This window comes from Pipistrellus hanaki (assembly GCF_964339955.1).
Source record: "Pipistrellus hanaki genome assembly, chromosome: 7".
Lineage (NCBI taxonomy): Eukaryota > Metazoa > Chordata > Mammalia > Chiroptera > Vespertilionidae > Pipistrellus > Pipistrellus hanaki.
The window spans coordinates 55,221,153-55,245,601 of NC_140509.1; the positions used below are offsets into that span (position 1 = coordinate 55,221,153).

Sequence of the window (24,449 nt, forward strand, 5' to 3'; positions counted from 1 at the left end):
GAGCAGGGGGTTGGAAATTAGATCTGTAAGTATGGTTAGAGTTTTAGCAGGGGGTATACAGAAGAATAGGGAAAAACTGAAGCCGGAAAAGGATAAGATAAACAGGAGACAAAAAGTGTAAAGGTTAGTAAGAGAGTGATGTCGTAAAGGTCAATTTGAGATAGGGTTGAACGGTGTTATAGTAGAGATTAAAATATTGTAGAATGAAGACTAATCCCAACGTAAAATAAAGAGAAAGTAAAATGGTTCTGAAGAAAAAAAAAAAAGAAGAAAAATGAAACAAAAAATGCAAAATAGTAACAGTAATAATGATGATTGAAATTGAAAAATGTAATAATTGAGAAGGTAAAATCAAGTAAGGAAAAAAGGAAAAAATTTGTTTCTTAAGTGAAAGATGTAAAAAATGAAAATAAAATAAAGAATAGAAAAATTAGCATAAAAATGTCCAGTAGTCGTCATTCACTTCCTCTGTTATTCTATTTGGCACACCTGATTCTTGGTCCAGACAGTATTACAGTTCCCAGCGTTCCACTGTACCTCAGTTTTGTAAGCTAGTCCTTAATTTTAAATAGGCTATATCTTAGTTATTTGTGTTTGTTTATTTTTGATTTATTAAAAGTAATAAAAAAAAAAAGGAAAGGAAAAAAGGGGAACAAAAAAGTCAGTTTGTAATTCAGTCCCTAGGTGGCAGTGTTTCTGGTTTGACTTCCCAGTCTTTTTGGTTGCTCTAGCCTTCTTTCTCTATGGCTCTACTACGTTTTGTCCCGGTAGGCTGCCAGGGTGCTGGCTCCCAGACTATCTTTTCTCGCTCTGATCCCGTTTCCAGGAAGGCAATTTCCCCCTGCAGTCTCCCAGGATATGCCAAACTGGGCAGTCCTTCCCTAGTACTCAGAAGCAAGGGGGTGAAGGGGATCAGGCACAGGATGTGTCTGCACCAAGGTGTCCAGATGTTCCGCCTTTGGTGGGATGGTCCCGATTCTTAACAATTTGTTCTGCGTCCCTTTGTGTTTTTTAAAAAGACCCGATTTTGGGGAAGATCACGCCAAACCCAGCACTGGGTCTCTCTGCAGCCGCTGTCTCTTTCGGCGCAGCTCCGGGCGTGGGGTCGCGAGGGGCTAGGGTTGTTTGTGGCGCGGGGCCACTGGGGCACGAGGCGCGCCTGTATTGCCAGATTATTTTTTAATGGAACACAATTCTCCCACTGGGATTTGTTGTAGAACTTGACAAAATTCTATATGTATTCCAAAGCCTGGCACACAGTAAACACTCATTTTATGGAATAAGTGAAAGAATACCCAGGAATAATTTCAAAACAAAATGTTGTAAGGAGAAACTTGTATTACTAAATTGAAATGCATCATAAAGTTTTAATAACTATATTTTATATTAAAGGTTATAATAGAAAGAGGAAAAGAATAGAAAATTCAGAAGTTTACAATAAGCCTAACATTAATAAGATAGCATTTCAAATCTGTAGTAAAAATATGTATAATTTAGTAAATGTTATTTATAAAATTGGCCCACCATCTGGAAATAATTAACTTAAATCTTCATCTAACATACAATTTATTACAATATTACATATTAATTAGAAAGAATAATTATTTTTAAGAGAATGCAATTTTACATATACCATAGAATCACAATTAATTATTACCAATATGAATAGAAAAAAGAGAGAGCTAAAGAATGCATCAATTCATAGCAAGATGGCTCTGGGTTATCACTGCTCTTTCCAGTTTTCTGTGAGCACTTGAGAGACATAGAGGATAGAAGCACAGATTTGATTTGAATCCCAGTAGATCTGAATCCTCATCACTTGCTAGCTGTCAACTATGGGCAAATACCTTAACCCCCATAAGCCTTAGGTTCTTCATGTACTACCCTGTTTCCCCGAAAATAAGACCGTGTCTTATATTAATTTTTTCTCCCAAAGTTGCACTAGGTCTTATTTTCAGGGGATGTCTTATCTTTCCATGCGCTAGGTCTTATTTTCGGAGGCTGTCTTATTTTCGGGGAAACACGGTAAAAGTGGAGATAAAATGCCTACTTCCATAGGCCTGATATGAGAATTAAGTAGGGGAATGCATGCAATGCATTGAGCATAGCCTCAATGTATAGTAAATGCCCAATAAAAATGATCTAACTTTTATAGTGAGAAAAACTTTATTAGGAAAAGAACATTTGGAATCAAGGCAGTGATGGCTCTATTAGAATACAATACATTGACATAGTTTCTGGAAGTCCAAACAGTGATGTCTGAATTTAGTCTAAAACACTGGAGCTAATCTCAGATTTTGTTTCCAGATCTTTAAAAGTGAGAAATATCCCATGTAGTATATTGCAAGTGCTGCATTGTGGGTATTCCACTAAGAGGAGATATTTAGATATTAAATGACTTCCATGTGTACCAATGTGACTAGTTACAAGGGTGCCAACTGCAGACATAAATTCTACCAAAACCAATCATTGAATTTCAAAAATAGCCATAAAATGAAAAATCTCATTCTTCCTTAAGAAAAACAGAAAATAAAAAAGCCCCAAACCCTTGGGTCTATTGTAAAATATGTAATAAGAAGTGAGGTATAGGAAGAGGCAGCTGGTCAGGAGAAAGAACATTGGAATTTTGGGAACCAGGGTTCAAGTCTCAGCTATGCTACTAGCTTGGTGAGTTTCAGGAAGCCATTTAACCTTCAACCATCTCAGTTCTCTCATCTGTAAAGTTACATTAATTGATCTTAGGGCTTCTTTCAGTTTCAATGCTTTATGGCTTTTTGAATTTAAAATTAATAGTTCCCAAATAGAACAATCTGATTTACAATCAGAGTTAGCATACAAGCCTAAAACAGCAATAATAGCAGCAGCAACTCAAACCCCATGAGTCAGGTGGAGGGATGGTGTCAGGATTGGTGGAGATAAAGGTATAAATTATGCTCAGTCTCTGGCAGTAAGCAAAATCATGAAAGTAATGCAATCCAAATCTGGAAGCTCTTTCTGTTTCCTTCCCTTAGAAATCTAGAATTGAAATATTTTCTGATTATGAATCAGGTTGATGTAGACTCATTTATTCAATCACTTATTAAGGTGTAAGGTGCCAGAGATCAAGATGAGCAAACCAAGTTCTTGCCGGCCAGGCTTAATTGTTAACCCAACCTTAAGAAACACATTTAAAAAAGACAGATCACCTTGTTTTTTAGCCTCGGCTTCTGAGAGAAACCGTTCTCTCACAGTCCTAATAGCGTCTTCAGTGGCCTCAGCTACAGCATTTTTTATTAATGTATCAAGGGCTTTATCAAAACGTGGCTGAACAAGTTTGGCATAGTCAACTACCTGCAAAGAATATTTGAGAAAACCAACATAAGCACAGTTACACATTGTTAATCTATATCAATATCTACATATCTATATCTATGTATCTGCATCTATAAATGTATCTGTATCTGTGTCTATTTTTATATCTTTACCTATCTATTCTAAAATCTTTTTCTTAATATTATTTTTTGAAATATGTTTTTTTATTGGTTATTTTTAGAGAGAAAGGATTAGGGAGAGAGAGAGAGAAATATTGATGTGAGAGAAACATCAATCAGTTATCTCTGTATGCACCCTGACAGGAGATCGAACCAGCAACCTGGGCATGTGCCCTGACTGGGAATCAAATTGGCAACCTTCTGATGGTTGAGACGACACTCAACCAGCAAACTACATCAGCCAGGGCTAGCTGACAAATCTTTAATGCGACTTGAGTTTTGTTATTTTCAGAATTCATTGATTTTTCAACACTTGCTTTCATAGAAATTCAGTCATATTTTCATATAGAACTACATATCTATTTATGAATGCATCATGTAATATATCTTCAGGTTACATATATTTTATTTTTTTTTTCATTTTTTAAAAATAAATCTTTATTGCTCATATTATTACAAATGTTCCTCATTTTTCCCCCCCTCCATTGCTCCCCTCTACCAGATTCCCACTCCACCCTCTGCCCTTTCCACACCCCCCATTGTCCTCATCCATAGGTGCACAGTTCAGGCTCTCTTCCCACACCTCCCACTCCCCTTTTCCCTGAGAATCGTCAGTCCACTCCCCTTCCATACCTCTGATTCTATTATATTCACCAGTTAATATTGTTCATCAGGTTTTTTAATTCCCTTGGCTTTTAGTTTCACTTGTTGATAGTTACGTATTTGTTGTTCATAGTTTTTATCTTTATTTACCGGTACTTCCTCTTCCTAAAGAACCCCCTTCAGCAATTCATATAATTCTGGTTTGGCGGTGATGAACTCCTTTAGCATTTTTTATTAGTGAAGCTCTTTATCTGGCCTTCAATTCTGAGTGATAGCTTTGCTGGGTAGAGTATTTTTGGCTGTAGGTTCTTGCTATTCATCACCTTGAATATTTCTTGCCATTCCCATCTGGCCTGCATGGTTTCTGTTGAGAAATCAGCTGACAATTGTATGGGTGCTCCTTTATAGGTAACTACCTGCTTTTCTCTTGCTGCTTTTAATATTCTTTGTCTTTTGCTCTTGGCATTTTAATTATGATGTGTCTTGGTGTAGTCCTCTTTGGGTTCCTTTGGTTTGGGGTTCTGTGCGCTTCCTGGACTTGTAAGTCTATTTCTTTCCCCAGGTGGGGGAAGTTTTCTGTTACTATTTCTTCCAGTATATTCTTTCGGTATCTTGCTCTCTCTCTTCTTCTGGGACCCCCATAATTCTGATGTTGGTTCGCTTGAAGTTGTCCCAGAGGTTTCTTACACTATCTTCAACTTTCTGGATTCTCTTATCTTCTTACTTTTGTGGAGGAGTGTCCTCTGGCTCTTTGTGTTCCAAATCTTTGACTTGATTCTTGCGATCTTCCATTCTGTTTTTAGGACTCTGTATAATATTTTTTATTTCAGACAATGTATTCTTTATTTCTAATTGATCCCTTTTCATATCCTCATAGGTCTCATTTATTTTATCGGCTTTTTCTAGGAAATTCTTGAAAAATCTTATAAGCGTGGTTTTGAACTCTATATCCAGTCGCTTCTTGTCCTCCATTTCTTTTGTTTGTGATCTGTTTCCTTGTCTCAGCATTTTCACAGCTTCCCTGAGTTGGTAGGGTGGCTTTGTGTGGTAAGGTGTCCTATATGGTTCAGTGAGTCAGCCTCCCAGTTATCTCGGGTGGACAGTCTTAGTGTAGTCCTTTGTGGGCTGTGTGTGCAGTCTTGTTGTTAAGCCTTGCTGGTTGTTGGTATCACTGGGAAGCGTTGATCTCCAAGCCAATTGGCTATGAGGATCAGAAGTGTTTCAGCTAGGAGGGTTTCTGTATTCCGCTTGAATGGAGCGGAGTCTTGGGGTGGCACAGACAAGCTTTGTTGAATCCCACACAATTTGTTGCAGGCACGCACACCTCTTTGGTATAGGTGCAGACAAGCTTTGGATTTCTGTCTGCCACCCCCTAGGATAGTCCTATTCACTGCGAACGAGAAAGCTAGTCACTGGCAGGGCTTCTGTGCTCTGCTTGAATGGGGTGGAGTATCAGGTGGTGCAGACAAGCTTTATTCAGCCCCTCCCTAAGAGGGTCTGGTTTCTGAGTCCCACAGTAATGGATGCTGGCTTCACACACCTCAGAGAGATCTCTGCCCACTGCCTGACAGTCTGGCCTCTCCCTGTCTGGGGCCTTCTATCAGAGCAATAGGGTGGTTTTGTTTTCCTCCTGAACAAGAAAGCTAGCCGCAGTGCATTAGCTGCCTGCCCTCTCTGCACGCAGGGAGTAAGCCAGTAGCGAACTCAGCCCACCCTCTCCACGCTCCGCAAGCAAGCCAACAGCGAAGTTGGGCGGCCGCCTTTTTGTGCTCACAGTTCCTTCTCTCCTTCCCAGATGATAGAGCCTCCTCTCAGCCAGGCATCTGGTGCTTCAGGGCAATGTTTCCCCTGTTTTTCAGTTCTAAATTCAAATTTCTTGTGGTAGGTTGCATTCAGGTGTCTACCCTATGCCGCCAACTTGGTTTCTCTCCAGGTTACATATATTTTAAAAATCAATTTTGTTTGTATAATTTACATATAATAAAAGGTAACCATTTAAAGTATGCAACTTGATGAGGTTACATAACAACAACCACAATTAAGATATGGAACATTTATATTGACTCCAAAGTGCCCTCATGCTGCTTCTTTAAAAAAAAAAAAAGTATTTTATTGATTTTTTTACAGAGAGAGAGAGTGGGATAAAGAGGTAGAAACATTGATGAGAAAAACATCAATCAGCTGTCTCCTGCACACCTCCTACTGGGGATGTGCCTTCAACCAAGGTACATGCCCTTGACGGGAATCAAATCTGGGACTTTTCAGTCTGTAGGCCAATGCTCTACCCACTGAGCCAAATTGGCCAGGACAACCCTCATGCTTCTTTATAGTTACTACTAGAGGCCCAGCACAGGAATTTGTGCATGGGTAAGGTGCTCATGCGTAGCTTGACATCAGAGCCATTTAGCCCCACACCCTATCACCACTCATCCCATTCCCTGTTCTCCCAGTGATGGGAGCCTGACAGCCAGGGGAGGGACCGAGAGGTCAGCCGTGCTCACCGGCTGCATCCCCGCCGCCAGGCGCCTCTGTGTGTGGAGCGGCCAGCGGGACAAGGGCCGTGGCCTGGCGCTGCACACATCCCCCGCCTCCTACCCCAGTTCTCCATTCTCCATGGGCAGCAAAGGAGCCTGCAGACTGGGAGGAGGGACCAAGGGGTTGGCTTGTCCCGCCTGCTAGTCAGTCCTGTCCCCCGCTGTCACCCACCCTGATTCCCCGTTCCCCATCAGGCGATGGGAGCCTGACTGCTGTCAGTGGAGGGACTGAGAGGTTAGCCATTCTCGCCCACTTGCTAGCCCCACCCCCAGTAGCTGTTGTCCTGTGTGTGTGGAGTGACTGGCAGGGTGAGGGACTTGGCCTGGTGCCTTCCGCATCCCCTGCCACCCGCCCCGGGTCCCTGTTTGCCATTGGCGATCAGAGTCTGCCAGCCAGGGAAAGGAACCGAGATGTGGTCAGTGCACCTCATAGTGACTGGTGGAGTGGTCATTCTGTCATTATGGTGGCTAGGCTTTTATTATATAGGATGTAATCTTTTCCAAGCTTTCCCCCTTTATCATGTTTTTGAGATTCATCAGTATAACTTTATATGTCAGTAATCTGTCAGTTTTATTGTTGAGTGGTATTGTAAGAATATATAAATTTTTTAGTTCATTCATCTATTGATTGACATTTAGGTTGTTTCCACTTTTTGGCTATTATCAGTAAAATTGTAATGAACATTTTGGAAGAAGTCTTTCTGTGAACACATGATTTCATTTCCCTTGGGTAAATATCATAGAGTGGAATTATTGGGTCATACGGTAAGTGTATTTGACTTTATAATTAACAATTTAACTGTTTCCAGAGTGGCTGAACTAGTTTGGATTCTTATCAGCAATGTATGAAAGTTGCATTTACTCTATATCCTCACCAACACTTGGTTTGTGAATCTTTTAAATTTTAACCATTCTAATGGGTCTGAAGAAGTGATTCATTGTAGTTTAAATTTACATTGCCTCACTCATTAGTAATTTTGAACTTCTTTTTAGCACTTCTTGGTAACTCACTTACCTTCTCTTTTTAAGCATGTGTCAACTTTTGCCCATTTAAAAAATTGGATTAAAATTTTATATATATTCTGAATGTAAGTCTTTTGTCAGGTAAGTAATATTCTACATATTTAACTGTTAGAAGTAGATTTCTATATGCCTTTTAAATTTAAATAATATTTTCATATCTCTAGATTCCATTTTGTTTGTCCTTCAATATGCTTACATTATTTTATTCTATGCCAATAAATATGCATTCATGCGATTACTTTTAGTGGATGCACAATATTGTATTAGCTGAATATATTACAAGTTATTTAATTAAAATATCAATAATATATACTTAAGTATACATGTTTTTATATTATAAACTAGACTATGATGAATATACTTATGTATATCTCTTTGATAGTTTCTATAAAATGGAATTAGCAGTTCAAAGGATATGCATGGATTTTAGGCTTTTATACATATTTCCAATCACTATCCCTAATGGTTATACTCTTAGCAGCAGTGTAAGAGAAGGTACTTTTCCCCATCCTAGTCACATTTGGGTCATTAATAGTGATCTTTCAATTCTAACAGCTGGCATGACATATCTCATTTTTTGTCATCTCTCTGCTATTTGTATCTATTTTGTAAATTGCCTGTTGGCTATATATTTTTTCCATTGTGGCTTCCTCTGTATATTGATTTTTAAGAACTCTTTATATTTTAAAATTGTAATTCTTTTGTCTGATATACACTGTGATGGTTTTAAAACATGTCCACAAATCCTTTAATACTCTTCCCCTGAGAAGGTGAAATCTAATGCCCTTCTCCTTCAGTGTAGGCAGGACTTAGTGACTAACTATAAATGAAAGAGTAGGATGCATTTTTCATTAAAAAAGTGAAAGGCCAAACCATAGAGTTATAGAAAACATCCATAATGCTTATAATAAAAAAAAGAACTTGTAGCCAGGTAGAAGTGGTTCAGCTGATTTAGCATTGTCCTATGCACTGAAAGGTTGCTGGTTTGATTCCTGGTCAGGGCATATTCCTGGGTTGCAAGTTTGATCCCCGGTGGGGGCATGTACAGAGGGCAACCAATTGGTGTTTTTCTCTTTCTTCCTCCTTCCCTTTTTCCTTTTCTTCCTCCTTCATTCCCTCCCTCCCTCCCTCCTTCATTCCTTCAGACTCCTTCTGAGGACCTGCATAGCTCTGACCACATCTTCAGCCACCTTCATCTTGTGCCAGTCCTCCTTTATGCCCTCTACTCTAGCCATGCTGGCTTTCATATCATTCCTCTCCACACCAATCCCTCCTCAGATGCTTTGGCTCTGTCTTCAAATTACATCCCAAATCTGTTCACTTTTTCCTACCTCTATTGCTATCTCTACGGTCCAAGCTAAACACAAGTTCTCTTCAGTTACTGAGTGTGAAGAACAAGATCACTGAGGGGAGAGAGAGGTCAGGGCCTTGGGAGAGTCATCCTAGTAATTACTGAAACCACCAAGAATGATGACAGGAGTGAGTACATTGTAGAGAACTCTCCACATATTCACTCCACAGTGAGCAGGAGGGGTATAACCCAGGATAAAAGAGAGGTAATGGGTGGTGTCACTTGTACGACATAACAGTCAAATCTGGGAGCTTTGGGGGAGCAGGGAAGGGCTATGGTCTGGAAGCCTCAATAAACGGGGATGCCTCTCCCACTCCAAGCCCAGAACAATGACCCAATTGACAGTGTAAAATTAAGAAAAGTCAGTACAAACCTACAAATCCCCAAACCCTACAAATTATAATAAAGTTTAAATAGGCCAAAATCTGTTTGGCTCAGTGGATAGAGCATCGGCCTGTGGACTAAAGGGTCCCAGGTTCGATTCCAGTCAAGGGCATGTACATTGGTTGCGGGCACATCCCCAGTGGGGGGTGTGCAGGAGGCAGCTGATCTATGATTCTCTCTCATCGATGTTTCTGACTCTCTGTCCCTCTCTCTTCCTCTCTGTAAAAAAAAAAAAAAAAAATCAATAAAATATAATAAATAAATAAATAAATAAATAAATAAATAAAATAAAGTTTAAATAGGTAGAAACCTAGCCAGCTAGCTAGATGAAGTAGTTACCTTTCCTTTGTAATATTTTGCAAGCAAATTGCAAAGTGTTGTTTTCCCTGAAGATGGTGGTCCAAATACGAATACTTTGAATGGTGGTGCAGGCATTGGTGGAAGAAGATAAGGACGTGGGTTCAATGAAAATGCTTTTAATGTTTCTTCTGATGACAGACAGTACATTTTACCTAGAAAACTTAAAATATACCACGATCATAAACAACTGAAAAGAGATATGGGGAAGTTTTGAAATTAAGTTCTGAAAATGATTACGTACCTTACGGAAAGGTCAGCCATTCCTGGATAAATGTTACCTTCTTTTAAAGTCACAGGACATGAGCGTCCCCATCTGCTCCTCTGCCATCTATATCTTGGTGCAATAAGTTTATAAGCTGCAAGAGTACGAAACAGCTCATCCTATTAAAAACCAATATTAAAAACATTAAATATGTGGATATAAGTTTTGCTGAAATTAATGGTATTATTCCATTTCTTATTTGATAGTGCTGTTACTTTTTTAAAAAAATATATTTTTATTGATTTTTTACAGAGAGGAAGGGAAAGAGATAGAGAGCTAGAAACATCGATGAGAGAGAACCATCGACCAGCTGCCTCTTGCACACCCCCAACTGGGGATGTGTCCACAACCAACATACATGCCCCTGACTGGTATCGAACCTGGGACCTTTCAGTCCGCAGACTGATGCTCTACCACTGAGCCAAACCGGTTTCGGCTGATAGTGCTGAAACTTTCTAAGAAATAATTTAGAAAGCAAATTTTGGCTTTTTTTCTTAATTGCAACCATTCTGTACTTGTCCAAAATTTAATAGGCATATAGTTTTCATTTCTGTTATAAGACCTTGTTTGAATTTTACTGAGCACTTTCTCTTACAAGGTAAAATGAGCATAAGCTAGCTAGAGCGTTTTCTATGTTCTATCTCAGAAAACAGATACTGAAAAAAATTATTATTGAAAATGTACCAAATTCTTAGTTAATTTACTTAAGTTTTTAAACAGTAAGATGTTACATACAAATTATTTTTGCATTTATTTAGCTCTTCCTAGCACGTAAAGTTGCCCTCAGCTATTCTTTGTTGATGATATCCAGAGAAGTTGGCAACCACTCTCTACAGGCTTCAGACTGCTGAAAGGTTCACTGACCTTGGGCTACCTTAGCAGGGACAAGAGAACGGGGGGAAGAGATGGCATGGTGGGCAACTGCCAAGGGGGAGAGGGTCCACATTGGCTTTCTCCCACTTTCAGATGTGGATCTTACTTTAGCTGCTTGCTCCAGAGTTGACTGTGGAGGACAGATGAAAGTGGGAGTTATGATCTTGCCTGAACCACTGCAGCATCCCAGAGCCAAGAGGCATGCGGAATACAGAGATGCTGCATGAGTGTCCCCAGCTGAAGGCTGGGAGAAGTGGCTAAGTACAAAGGAAACTGTCAATGCATAAGGGTGAACTACATGAGACTGAGAACCTTGTTGGTGGGGCTACCCCTAACACCCCCTTCTCCATGGAATCCATGGATGATGAGCTAGGGGCTGAAATGTACTCAGACCAGTCGGAGGCAGTCACTCTTTCCTTATCATCCTTATTTCCCATCCCAACTTCGCAAAAACATTTTAATAGCAGACCATGTTTCCGAAGCCACATGTCTACAGGTGCTGAGGGGCTGCCAGAAGATGAGTTTTCTAATAAGTTGGATGTTAGAGTCTTCAAAACTACCTCTGCTGAACAAGGCAGATAACACATGCATTTGTGCTTGCTGCTTCCCTAAAACCTCATGAAAATGACAGCAGGGGAATGAAAACAGGAATAAACTCACGAGGACACAAACTGGGAAAAGAGACCAGAGGAAGTGATAGCTGACCCTCTACAGCTACATATTTTTGTAGCTAGAAAGCAGATGGATGAGTGGTAGCTGACTTAGATTAGAAAAAGCTAAAGGCTCAGTGTGGCTACAGGGATGGGTGTGTGTGGGAGGGGTTGGGGTAGGGCCAACAAGGATCAAGTTCATTCATTCTTCAAAATCCTCGAGAAGCTCATGACCTGTTGACACCAGGCACCTCTGAAGATGGGGAATGAAGAGCAGAAGACAGGGAGACTGGTTAAAAGGAGGTGCTAGTGGCCAAAGTTACTCTCCATCTCACTCAGTCAGCCAACTCTGTCCCTCAGCTCTCCCCCCCCCCCCCCACCTCTCCTGCAACCAGAGGACTGGAGGCTTCATATATGGAGAGACTAAACCAGAGGATCTTGTAAGAGGGATCCCAGACACAGCCATGGTGAGAGGGAGGCACCGGAAAGTCGGTAGTTATAGCCACTACACTCAAGCTCACCTCCCACCGAGCCTCTCGCTGAGGAACCTCTGGACCGGTCCATGATCCAGCAGCTACCGGTTAAGGCCTGGCACAGCTGAGGCTCTTCACCGCTGCTGCCAGCTCTGTTGTGATTGGGTGAATGACCCTGCACAGCTCAGCTAACTTGCTGGGCGCAGGACAAAATAAAAATGCAGAGCCTTTGCTCTAAAGCGATTAAACATTTCAAGACTGACAGCACCGCATTAAGCTGTGGGGCCCTTCTAAGCATGGGGTTCTATGTGACCGCACAGGTCGCTAGCCCGTGAAGCCAGCCTAGCCCCTTCAATATAGATGGTAGCTATTTTGAATATTACCGTTGATTTTAGGCATTTTACAAGCATCATTTCATATAATACTTATAATGACACTATGTGGTAGGGGATATCTTTCCTTTTTCAAACAATTGAACAAAAGGTAAGGTTAGGCAAAGTCACAGGGCTGGTAGGCTGTAGATCTGGAATTCAAATATGTCTGATTTGAAAACCGATCCTGTCACTGTCTACTGTGCTGGATGCCAGCCTGACCTGTCCTTCCTCCCACCACAAACTCTCACCCCCATCCCCACCCCCATTCCCATTTCTCTCTCACAGCACATCAAATGTCACAGCGCTCACACTCTTCGCCAGCAGGTTCCAGTTCACATTAAGGCCGTGAGCCTCTCACCCCTTTAAGCCAGTGGTTCTCATCCCTGGCTGCATAGTAGAATCTGCAAGGATGTTTTTGTGTTTAAAAATTTTTTTCGCCATTTTTTTTATTAAGGTATTATATGTGTACATATCTTACCATTGCGCGCCCCCTCCCCCCACTACCATACATGCCCTCCCTCCCTAGAGTTTTTCGTCCATTGGTTTTGCTTATATGCATGCAAAACCTCCCGTTGATCTCTTATCTCCCCCATATCTCCCTCTCTCCTCCTTCCCGCCGCCCCCCCCGCTGTAATTTGACAGTCTGTTTGTTGCTTTACTGTCTCTGTATCTATCTTTTTGTTTATCAGTTTATAATGTTCTTTATTATCCATAAACGAGTGAGATCATGTTGTGTTTTTCTTTCATTTATTTCACTCAGCATAATGTTCTCCAATTCCATCCAGGTTGCTGCAAATGATAAGAATTTCTTCTTTAAAAAAAATTTTTTTTTTACTGTGGTAAATCAGATATAACCTAAAATTTACTATTTTAATGATATTAAGTGTACAATGCAGTGGCATTAAATACACTCAAAATGTTATGCAGCTATCACCACTCTCCATTTCCAGAGCTTTTTAAAAAACTCACTCAGAAACTCTGCACCTATTAAATAGTAATTCCCCCTTCTCCTTCTCCCTGCAGCCCCTGGTAATCTCTTCTACTTTCTGCCCCTTTGAATTTGCCTATTCTAGGTGCCCCAGTGTAATTACACAGTGTCTGTCTTCTGTTTCTGGCTCATTTCACCAGCACAAATGTTTTCAAGGTTCATCCATGTTTTAGCATGTGTCAGAATTTAATTTCCTTTTAAGACTGAGTAATATTCCATTGTGTCTACACTTTGTTCACATGTCCACGACAGACATTTGGGTTGTTTCTTCTCCATGCTATTCGCTATGAATATTGGAGTATAAATACCTGCTTGAGTCCTTGCTTTCACTTCTTTTGGGTTTTTCCATATGAGTAAAAATTTCTGGATCTTATGGTAAATTTGTGTTTAACGTTTTGAGAAAATACCAAACTGTTTTACACAGGAGCTGCACCATCCTCAACAATACTTGATATTTTCCATTTCTTGGATACACACACACACACACACACACACACACACACACACATATATATATATATATTGTATATATATATATATGTATATATACCTTTTAATATTTAATGGTGGCAGTCTTGTAGTTTTGATTTGTATTTCCGTAATGACTAGTGACTTGAGATTCTATTCATGTGTTTATTAGCCATTTATAAATCTTCTTTGGAGATTTAAGTCCTTTATATCCAACTCCTTTATATTGGTTTTCTTAACTTCACCTGCCTTTAGCTGAAGGGTATCCATCTAAAGTCCTTCAAAACATGCAGAAACTTCAAGATTTATCAAGCATGATAAGCCAGGGTTCTCCAGTGTCCCAAACTTTAAAGTGGGGTTCCTCACTCTTAAGTGGGGATAGACATCTTCTCTGGATGCTGTAAAAATACATTTCCGGGTCCCACCTACAGACAGACATTCTGGTCCAGTCATTCTTGGACGTGGCCTCCGAAATCTGTACTCGTAGTAAGCTTCCCAGGACACTCTTTTGGAGGTGGCCTGGACTGCCAGGGAGAAACACTGCTTGAGGCATATAAATTGTGACTCCGTTGTACAGTCACAATTTTTGCCTTTTTATGAAAGAGAGAGCAGGCATCCTTAGTCATAGGTCTTTCTAAGGACAACCTTTCTAGCTGGGAAATTCTCCCAGGTTTTATGGGTCCTTTAAATTTTTCATTCATTGATGACCTCAAAGAGGAGGCTCAGAACACAGCCTCTGTGCTCCTCAGGCCCACCTGTCTTCCCTTTTAGCACATATTCCAGCTATGTTCACCCATTAAGATCTAGGGGTTACACCTCACAGGATAACATAAGGACCTTCCTTCAAAGATTACTTTGAATTATAGCATCTATTTAAAAGTCTGGTGTTTGTTTTTTAATTTCTATTCATATAGGGGAAACTGAACTTTCCAGTAAAGATCAAATCTCTAGTTAAAGCCCTGTGGTCCTCTTAGCACTTAGCATTTATAATTTGATCACCATCACATCCACAATACATCAGTGCCAGGAACACAGCAATCATTCCAAAATGCTGGCTGAATGATTGAAGACATGAATGAGTGCTTATAGAGTTCAGGGCTTTTATGTCTCCGCTTTCTTTGGTGCTGCAAAATTTCAAAAGTGAACTTGGTTTCTTCTTTCTCATTATTCCTGTGATTTGACTGTTCTGCTTTTATTGCTTTTCTTTGTTTCATAACTTTTGTTTTAGTTGTGTTTGGTGTCTATATGGATATTGTGATAATATTACAGTTTCTTCCAAGAAATCAAACTCATTTTTATAAGAGGCATTCCGAAAATCCTTTTAAACCTTGGATACAAATTAAGATAAAAACATACAGTAAAGAGGTTCACTTTCAAACAGTTAAAAATAACTTACATTGTCCATTGCATCGTTCATTTCTTCCTCTGCACTCTGAAGTTTGGTTAAAACAGCCGCTCTTCTTAGGTTCAGATACTTAAGTCGCTCTATAACCGTCTAAATTGAAGGAACAAATCTTTAAATACATTGTTTAAACTGGCATTGGGAGATTTCAAATATTCTGAAACAGTGACGAGCTCATGAGTGGAATACATCCTTGCTTCTTCCTAGCTTCTGGCTGCTTGCTGGTAATCTATGGTGTCCTTGGCTTATAGAGGCAGCACTCCAATCCCTGCCTTTGCTGTCACATAGCCACCTTCTCCCTGAGTCTGAGCCTCTTCTCTTCTAAGGACACAGTCACGTTGCAATAGGGCTCACTGCACTTCAGTATGACCTCATCTTACCTTGATTATATCTGAAAAGATCCTACTTCTAAATAAAGTCACATTCATAGGGATGAGGTTAAGACCTCAAAATATCTTTTGGGGAGACACAATTCAACCCATCTGGTCCTCCGTCTGGTCCTCAAATATTCATGTCCTTAGAGGTCTAGCGCTACAGGAGCCCTTCGGGCGGAGGGAAGACAGCCATGTGAAGACAGAGGCCGATGTTGGAGTTATGCTGCCACAGCCAAGGGAGGACTGGGGTTACCAGAAGCCAGAAGAGGCAAAGATGGATCCTCTGCTAGAGGCTTTGGAGGGAGCATGACCCTGCCAATAGGTTGATTTTGGACTTCTAGCCTCCAGAACTATGAGAGGATAAATTCCTGTCATTTTAAACCACCTAGTTCATGGTACTTTGTTATGGCAGCACTAAGAAACTAATACAGACACTCTGTGGAAGAATTTGAAACATAGAGTCTGAGATGAGAGAGTGTGAGATACAAAATCCTGGCGATCTGTGATAAATTGTATTATGAGTTCATAATTCACCCTTCCCCCCCTTCTCCCCCCGCTTCCCTCTCTAGTTCCCTAGTTCATGTTGGATAAAGAACACTCCCTATCCCACTGGTGTTGAGCTTTTCCATGTAACTTGTTTAGGCCAGTGGAATGTGGGCAGAAGGGTTAGGGTACCATGCTGAATGGGGCCTTAATAGGCTTGGCAAGTTTCAACCAGAACTATTGGAATTTCTGCCTTCCCCTTGAGGAAAGTGTGTGGCAGAAAGTACTCAATTTTGAATACATTTTGAAGTAGAAGCTTGCTGTGTATGCTTGATGGATTGAATGTAGGATGTGAAAGATAAGAGCAGCTTGGAATTTTCAACTCATCCCTTATCCGCCAGGGAAGGGAGATGGGCTAAAACAGTTATTCATTAGTCATACCTATGCAAAAAAGCCTCCATTAAATCCCCATAGTATGAGGTTTGGAGAGCTTCCAGGTTGGCGAACATGTCTACACCAGGAGGTTGACATACTCCAACTCCACGGGGAAAGAAGCTCCTATGCCTTCGATCCTCTCAGACCCCACTCTATATGTCGCTTCATTGGCTGTTCATCTGTGTCCTTTATCATGTCCTTTAACAAACTAGTCCTTTAGGTGCCCACCCACCATCCAGGGGCCATCCAGGAGCCTACCCAGAGTCACCTCAAAAGAACCAAAGATGCTTCTAGTGCTCTTATCTCCTAGGAAACTATAAGCAGTTGGGAGCTCTGTGCCAGGAACCAGGTGCAGAGACCCATATACATTTTCTCACAGATATCTAAGAATCACCTCAGTTTTAAACATGGAAGATAAAACTCATGACCCATCATCACATCCACTCCAACTCAAACGCACTCCTCCCGGTCCTCCCCTCTCAGTAATTCAAAAACATCCTTCCAGCGGCTCATCCTTACACTTTCAATTTTCAAATAATTTCAGATTAGCTCTCACCAGACTAGCTTCTGCCCTTTTGCCACACCACTTGACAACCCCACCAGCAATGTACGAGGGTTCCAACTTTTCCACAACCTTGCCAACACTTGTTAGTGCCTATTTTTTTAAATTTAAATTTCAGCCATCTTAGTGGGTATAAAGTGGTATTTCATTATGACTTTGTTTTGCATTTCTCTAATGACTCATGTTGAGCGTCATCATGAACTAATTGACTGCTATTTGCTTTAACTTTTCTTTGAAGCACTTTTTGCCATACAGAGATTTTAGATTTAAGTGTAGTTTTGATTTTAATATAAATAAAATGAATAAATATAACAACACATTTTTAAGTGTCAAAATAAATGTTTCAAACAATAAATGCTTAAAAATGTAAATATCTTTCTGATGTTCATTAAAATAAGTACAAGCCAGTCAACAACTTTTTGATTTTCTAAACCGTGGGATATTTTTATTGAAAATTGCACTCACGATAAAGAGGTCCTCTGGGGGCAAATTTCCATCTAGCTCAATGAAATACTGGGGATTGTGCTCAGCCATTATTTCCTACAGATAATAGAAAAGAAACCTTATAATCTAGGGTCATTGGGAAAACTGAATACAAGATCAGCATCTTAATATACTATATGAAAATATTAAAGTCTAAATTTTGTTACACATACGTACATTATATCATGTGTAAGGTGCTATTCAAAATGACCATACTGACTTCTATTCCTTTCAACAAGGTGTAGGTGTTTGCTTTACCATATTCTTGCTAGCACTAGGAGGTCTTATTTCTTGCTCATCTTTTAAAATTTGATCACGGAAATGATATTTCATTATTCAGATGAGCATTTCTTCATAATCAGAGAAGCTAATTTTCTTTTCAAGAGGCCTATTACTCTTTTATCTTTAATTTTTGTGAACTGTCTGCTCATATTTGTGGTCTATCTGTATCAGAAGGGTGAGAACTTAGAGGTTTTAAAAAAATAATTTCTATGACTTGTTCGTAACTGATGTGGGTATATTTCCAAGTTATCGTTTGAATAAGGTTTTTAATTTTTTACTGCAAAAAATCTTACTTGTAATGAAACTTAAGCTATCACTTTTTCCCTTTTGTGATCGCATCACTTGTTCAGCTGAACATCTATTAAGCATTTACCACTTGCCATTCTTTGGACATCAGTGATGCTGGTATGTAAGATTTTGTCCCTAACCTTGAAGACACTAGCTCTGCTTATTTCCCCCCATAAATAGTTTTCTAATTTTCTGAATCTGATTTTAATTATGCTTTACTTCATACCCAGTGCCAGCCACTTAACACATTGCACATCAGTAGTTTTATTGCTAGCTTTATCCAGTGGCTTGATAAGTTTCTATCGAACAAGTACAAAAAGCATTTGATAAAGTATCATACTTTAAAAAGTATTAGCTTGTAATAACATATAATAAATAAGTTCAAAATGTAATGGGTATTTAATTTTAAGGCATGCCTTTAACATTTAAGAAAAACACTGTGGAATATGAAAACACCAGAATGCTTGTGATCTGCCTGCAATGTGTTAAGGACTATGCAGAATATTTTTGTTGCAGGAGGGAAAAATGTTATACACAGACATCTAAATGACTGTTAAGAAGTTATTTTTAAAGGCCATGGACAGAGGAGAGGAAGAGAGGAATAAAAGATATACGGGAGAAAACAATTAAATTTGGTTCTCATTTTGGGGGGTAGATAATGAGAATTAAAATGATTCACTTATTTGTCTTTAAAATATATAAACATAAAACATCATAGAACAAATCATTTTAGTTTTTCTATCTGATGGGAAGAGGCAACTTGAAGATTTGTTTTTTATTTATCTTTGTTATTGCTTAGCATGATGTCTAGCCAAATACCCAGGTTCAGTAAATGCTTGTTGAATACATTTTCAATACAAACTTGGCTATTTTCTCTGGATTTTTGGCCATATAAAATATGTTTTTCACATAATTGTAATCTTAGTAATCATATTTTTAAAAGCTAAATAATTAAGTTTTTTATTATAATAAATAATGAATGGCTTTATCATGTTGACATATAACCCACTTTTAATATGATACTCATAGAAACCAATCTGGGTATAAAATTCTTTAGATTGCAATTTAAATAAACTTTAGAATAAAAATGCACCTTATGTGTACATTTGTTTTGGTAAACCCACAAATTACAGATTGAAAATGACTTCATAAAAATAGTCTGTTAACATGGGTTTTCCAATCTCTAACCATAAATGAATTCCCCTAGTAACTTTTGAAAAAACGTGTTTCATTTATTCTGTTTCAGCAACACTGATGCTTTGTAAGAGTAAAATAATATTGTTTTGTGAAATAGCCTTTGGGATGGAAGCTTTATTCTAATAGCATTCTACCAAATTCAAGCAGAAGAGAACCAGAATAATGATATATGGGGGTGAATAAGTGTGAGAGCTATTTAACTAGTGATAGAACACAAATATTTATATTCCCATTTTTAGCAATGTATATCTTGTTCTTACTTCTAAAGCCTGAAGAATCATATCCTTATAAAGTTTAACGATGTGCTCAATATTTTCCAAATAATCCTCTGGCCTCTGAACTAAATGTTGAAGAATTTCAGCCACCACCTGCATTTCAGCAATAAATGCCTAAATGGAAAATAAAAGACTTTAAATATCTTTATGTTAATGATTATTTAATTTATAAGCCACATCCCTCCCTCCTTACACCTAGATGTCATTTTGGTGTGAGAAGTAGACAGAGGGAAAATTAAAGTCTGAAGATATTTATTTAAGAGAGATTAAACACCTTAAGGGGCCCTTATCATATGGAATGAAATTTGAGATTCACTTTGGACTTAGTAATTTCTTTGTACTTCTCAATGAGTAGGCAACAGCAGGGAAAGAACATCATATTTTTAGAGACACAATAAGTAAATTATTTCCTCTGAAAGCCTGAGCTACTGGTTCGTTCATGCACTCATTCAGTAAAAATTGACCAGGTGCCCACTATGTGGAAGCAGTTCTAGGAACTTGGAATACTACAGTGAATCAAACCAACTAAGTCGCTGGGATAATGGATCATGCATTCCAGTTGGGGCATAAAGAATATAAACAAGTAGACAAATTAACATGTAACAGGCTAGGTGGTGGTAAGTACAAAGAAGGAAGATAATGCAGGATAGAGGGAATGGAGAATAATGGGAGAAGGTGCTATTTTAATCAGGTGGTCATGGAAGGACTCCTTGAAGAAGTGATAGTTGAGTAGAACCCAGAAGGAAATGAGTGAGAGAGCCGCACAGATTTATGGAAAATAATATTTCAAGGCAGTGAGAGTAATGCGTATAAAAGTTCTCAGCCCAAGGCCTGAAAAGAGTTCAATATCATACTTATTATCCTATTATTATTTTATGTAGTATCTGCTATTTTCTGTTATCCATGCTATCTATTCATTTAATGTAATTCTCATGAATGTTAAAAGTACAGTATATGGTACTGGGATATTACCTCTTCTTCTTCTTGCTCTTCTTCCTCTTCCCCTTCCTCATCTCCTTTTCCTTCTTTATGAGCTTCTTTCTTTTTTTTCCTTCGACTCTCAATGACTTCCGGATCCCACTGCTCTCTTGTGTATATGTACCCTGTAGTACTGTGCTGCCTTTGCCCAGAAACTCTTTGGCATAAATCATAGTCAGGGCACTAAGGAACATTAGTAATCATTTTAAACATGTTGAATGTGCTTTTACTTCCTAATCACATATTACACAATACATAAACCAAAAAATTCTTTAAAGCCCCAAGCAAATGTAATATTTTAAATGTTATTTTGTGTCAGGTTTCATTATATAAACAACCTTTATGGTATGTCAACATTTTTTTTGTTCTTTTTAAAAAAAATTTTTTATTGTTGAAAGTATTACATGTCTCCTTTCTTCTCCATTGACCTCTCCCAACCTCCCTGCCCCATCAGTACTTTTCTTTATCCAAAATTAATATATGTAGTAAACATCAGAAATTTTAAGATAAAAAAGAGGGTTATACAAACAGTAAAAAGAGTTAGAGCAATACAGTAGAAAGTCAGTTTAGCTTGCATAGGGAGATTCTGTCAAGTTAATTTCAAAAGGAAAAGAAGATGTGGTACTTATATATAATGGAATATTATTCAGCCATAGAAAGGAATGAAATCTTACCATTTGCAACAACATGGAAGAACTTAGAGGGCATTTTGCTGAGTGAAAGAAGTATCAGATAATGACAAATACAATATAATTTCACTTATATGTGGAATCAAAAGACCAAAACAAACAAAACAGACTTATAGATACAGAGAACTGATGGTTGCTAGAAGGGAGAGGAGTTGGGAGAGCTGGGTGAAAAAGATGAAGGGATTAAGAAGTGCAAATTAGTAGTTGCAAACCAGTCACAGGGATGTAAGGTACAGCATAGGGAATATAGTTAATAATATTGTAATAACTATGTAGGACGTCAGGTGGTTACTAGACTTATTTAGAGATCATTTCATAAATTGTATAAATGTCTAACCACTATGCTGGACTGGTTGCTATGACACTCACTGACCACAAAGGGGCAGATGCTCAATGCAGGAGCTTCTGTGATGCACACTGACCATTTCAGAGAAATGGCACCATGGACCTAGTGCCCACAAAGCAACACTTGGCTTCCCCAAGTGGGACATGGCCCTACCACCACACCAGAGTGACACCCCATCAAATTTAAGCCAACGCTGCCAAGACCCCATGGTATAACATGCAGCCCCCAGCCCAGCCCAGCCCAGCCTGAAAATAGTCATTGTGGGTACTGGGAAATGACATCACGTAGCAACGCCTGACTTCTTCTCTCTAGTGACTAGCTTCCTTGGAGTTTCTTCAGCCCAAGGACCTGACTTGCTTTATAGCCAGGTGCAAACATTTTACAATTTAACCAAATATTTGTGAAGCATTTTCCCATACTTCATCTCATTAGATCCTTACAGAAGTTCTGGAATAAGTAGATAGGATACTAGGTAGAATCCTATTTTCTTTTCATTAGCTGGAAAATGAAGATTTAGAAAGCTTAGAAACTTGACCTGACTGAAAAGAAATGGTGGACCTTGAAAATGACTTCAGGTTTTCTCACTGAGTAGAATACAATTAATACTGCTACAGTTAAATATTTTACCCTTTGTTCTCCCTGAGCGATCTACAATAATAATCTGCTTAGTGTTGATATTTACTGCTGCGTTGCTCACAATTGCCTGAGAGAGAAGTTGGGGTGCTTCGCTGGGCTGGTAAAAACTTAGCTAAATCAGAAAGCAGGTCTAATTAAGTAAGTTTATCTATATTTAAAGTTCTTGCTGGTGCCAATTGCATGCATGTTTCGATCTGTCATTGTTGATTGTGAATTTGGTTGACACTTCTATTACAGAGAAAGGGTGAATAGTGATATTGAAATATTTCTTTTAATTAATTTCCTTTCAATGTGCACAAATTCATGCACCAGGCCACTAGAATAAAATAATATTAAATATCAGAAAAGCTAAGAAAAAGCTAAGAAAAGGATAAGAATAGAGAAACATTGGAGAATATTCACATGTTTTCAACCAAAAAATAGACTGTGCATTTATAATATTTACAGTTTTATGGGTGAAGTATTTTATAAAATGTCAATCATGAATGGGACCTGAAAGGTCACTTATTCTAGTCTAAACTTCTTATTTTGCAAATGAGAAAACTGAGTCTGGATAGTAAAAAGAAACAAACCAAAACCAAAGTCTATGAGTAATTTCCTCCTTTCAAAGTGCTTTCACATGTGTAATATTTGACTCAATTCTCAAACTAACTGTGTGAGAGAAATAATCCCATATTATGATTAAAGCCATTCTGGGATCAGAGAAGAAATGCACTGGCAGGTTGACTTGGTCTCAGCTCACAATGTCATGAGGGCAACCCACAACTCAGGCTCTGGTCCATAGCCCATGTTCTGTGGCACATTAGTTACGATAATAGGGTTTAGGGATACAAATCCTGCTCCAAATAATGTTTAGGATAAAAAACTCTGGATGATGGTTTATCATTGAATTCTCAAACATTATGGTGTAACTTTATATAGGGACGTGTAAATAGAAATTCCTGCTCCTCTGTGTGATTTATTAAGTCTGGAGTGAGGCTTAGGCATTTAAAAAATATATATTTTATTGATTTTTTACAGAGAGGAAGAGAAAGGGATAGAGAGTTAGAAACATTGATGAGAGAGAATCATTGATCAGCTGCCTCTTGCACACCCCCTACTGGGAATATGCCCGCAACCAAGGCACATGCCCTTGACCGGAATCGAACCCCAGACCCTTCAGTCTGCAGGCTGACGCTCTATCCACTGAGCCAAACCGGTTTTGGCAGGCTTAGGCATTTTAACAAGCATTCTCAGTGACTCTCATGTGACAGTTCTTGTACCATAACTTTGAGAAACAAAGAAAGCAAGAAACTTTAGGACCTTCCTTGCTCACTTTCTGATTTCTTCAGGCCCCCTCTTTGTGGTGATGGGAGGGCTATTTATTGAGGCAAGACTTCTATTTAGGCTTCTAAATCTTTCACCAAAAAATCTCAACCCATTCAGGTAATTTTTAAAATGTTTATGCTCTTATTCAACAACTCAGAATACCCACATTGTGGGTCCTTGACAAAGACTATTGCTTTGAGTTGTCTCCTGTTTTCACTTTTAGAAACTGGTTAACAAGGGGGTGAATCTGCCTCTGAGCAGTGATCCTCAAACTTCAGTGGTCACCTTAAGGGCTTTTCAACAGATAGCTGGTTGACATCCCCAGAGTTTTTGACTTGTAGTTCGAAGATGGGACCACAGAATTTGCATTTCTTTCTTTTTTTTTTTTAAAAAAAATTTCAATTACAGTTGACATTCAATACTATTTTATATTAGTTTCAGGAATGCAGCAGGAGTATGCACTTCTATCAAGTTTCTGAGTGCTGCTGATTCAGTTGGTTTGGAAACCATACTGCGAGAATCACTGCTGCAGTAGATTACTGGCCCTTAACCATTTTTTCCTTTTCTTTCTTTTTTTTTGTAGTACAGACCTTTTAGAATATGATGAAAGATGTAGGCTTTTATTTCAGAAAAACGCACATACACATAAAATTTTGAACATAATTTCAGGAGGTTCATAAGTACTGAAGGATTCATGGATCCCAGGCTAAGAACTTCTTCTCTAGAAATTCCAGCTTTTGTCCCCAAATAAAAAGCAAGCCATTAGAGAAGTGTGTGTAGTACTGAGTTTGGTCTCACATTAGGCTCTCTGATTACACTGCAGAAACCGCCATGGGCACTCACTACCACACTTAAAAATGGGGATCAGGACTTCATTCTCTGCATTAATCCCTTACAC

The 24,449-nt window shown here is 38.9% G+C and overlaps 1 protein-coding gene across 1 annotated transcript in view; it reads right to left on the reverse strand.

Moving 5' to 3' along the window:
* AK9 (adenylate kinase 9) overlaps positions 1-24,449 on the reverse strand; it is a 102,642-nt gene that overhangs the window by 65,152 nt on the left and 13,041 nt on the right. Inside the window, exons 7-13 of the mRNA XM_084889871.1 lie at positions 20,567-20,755; positions 19,580-19,708; positions 17,535-17,609; positions 15,210-15,308; positions 9,967-10,106; positions 9,705-9,885; positions 3,186-3,330 (exon numbers count right to left, since the gene is read on the reverse strand). Coding sequence (XP_084745997.1) covers positions 3,186-3,330; positions 9,705-9,885; positions 9,967-10,106; positions 15,210-15,308; positions 17,535-17,609; positions 19,580-19,708; positions 20,567-20,755 — 958 coding nt within the window. The remainder of the gene's footprint in view (positions 1-3,185; positions 3,331-9,704; positions 9,886-9,966; positions 10,107-15,209; positions 15,309-17,534; positions 17,610-19,579; positions 19,709-20,566; positions 20,756-24,449) is intronic.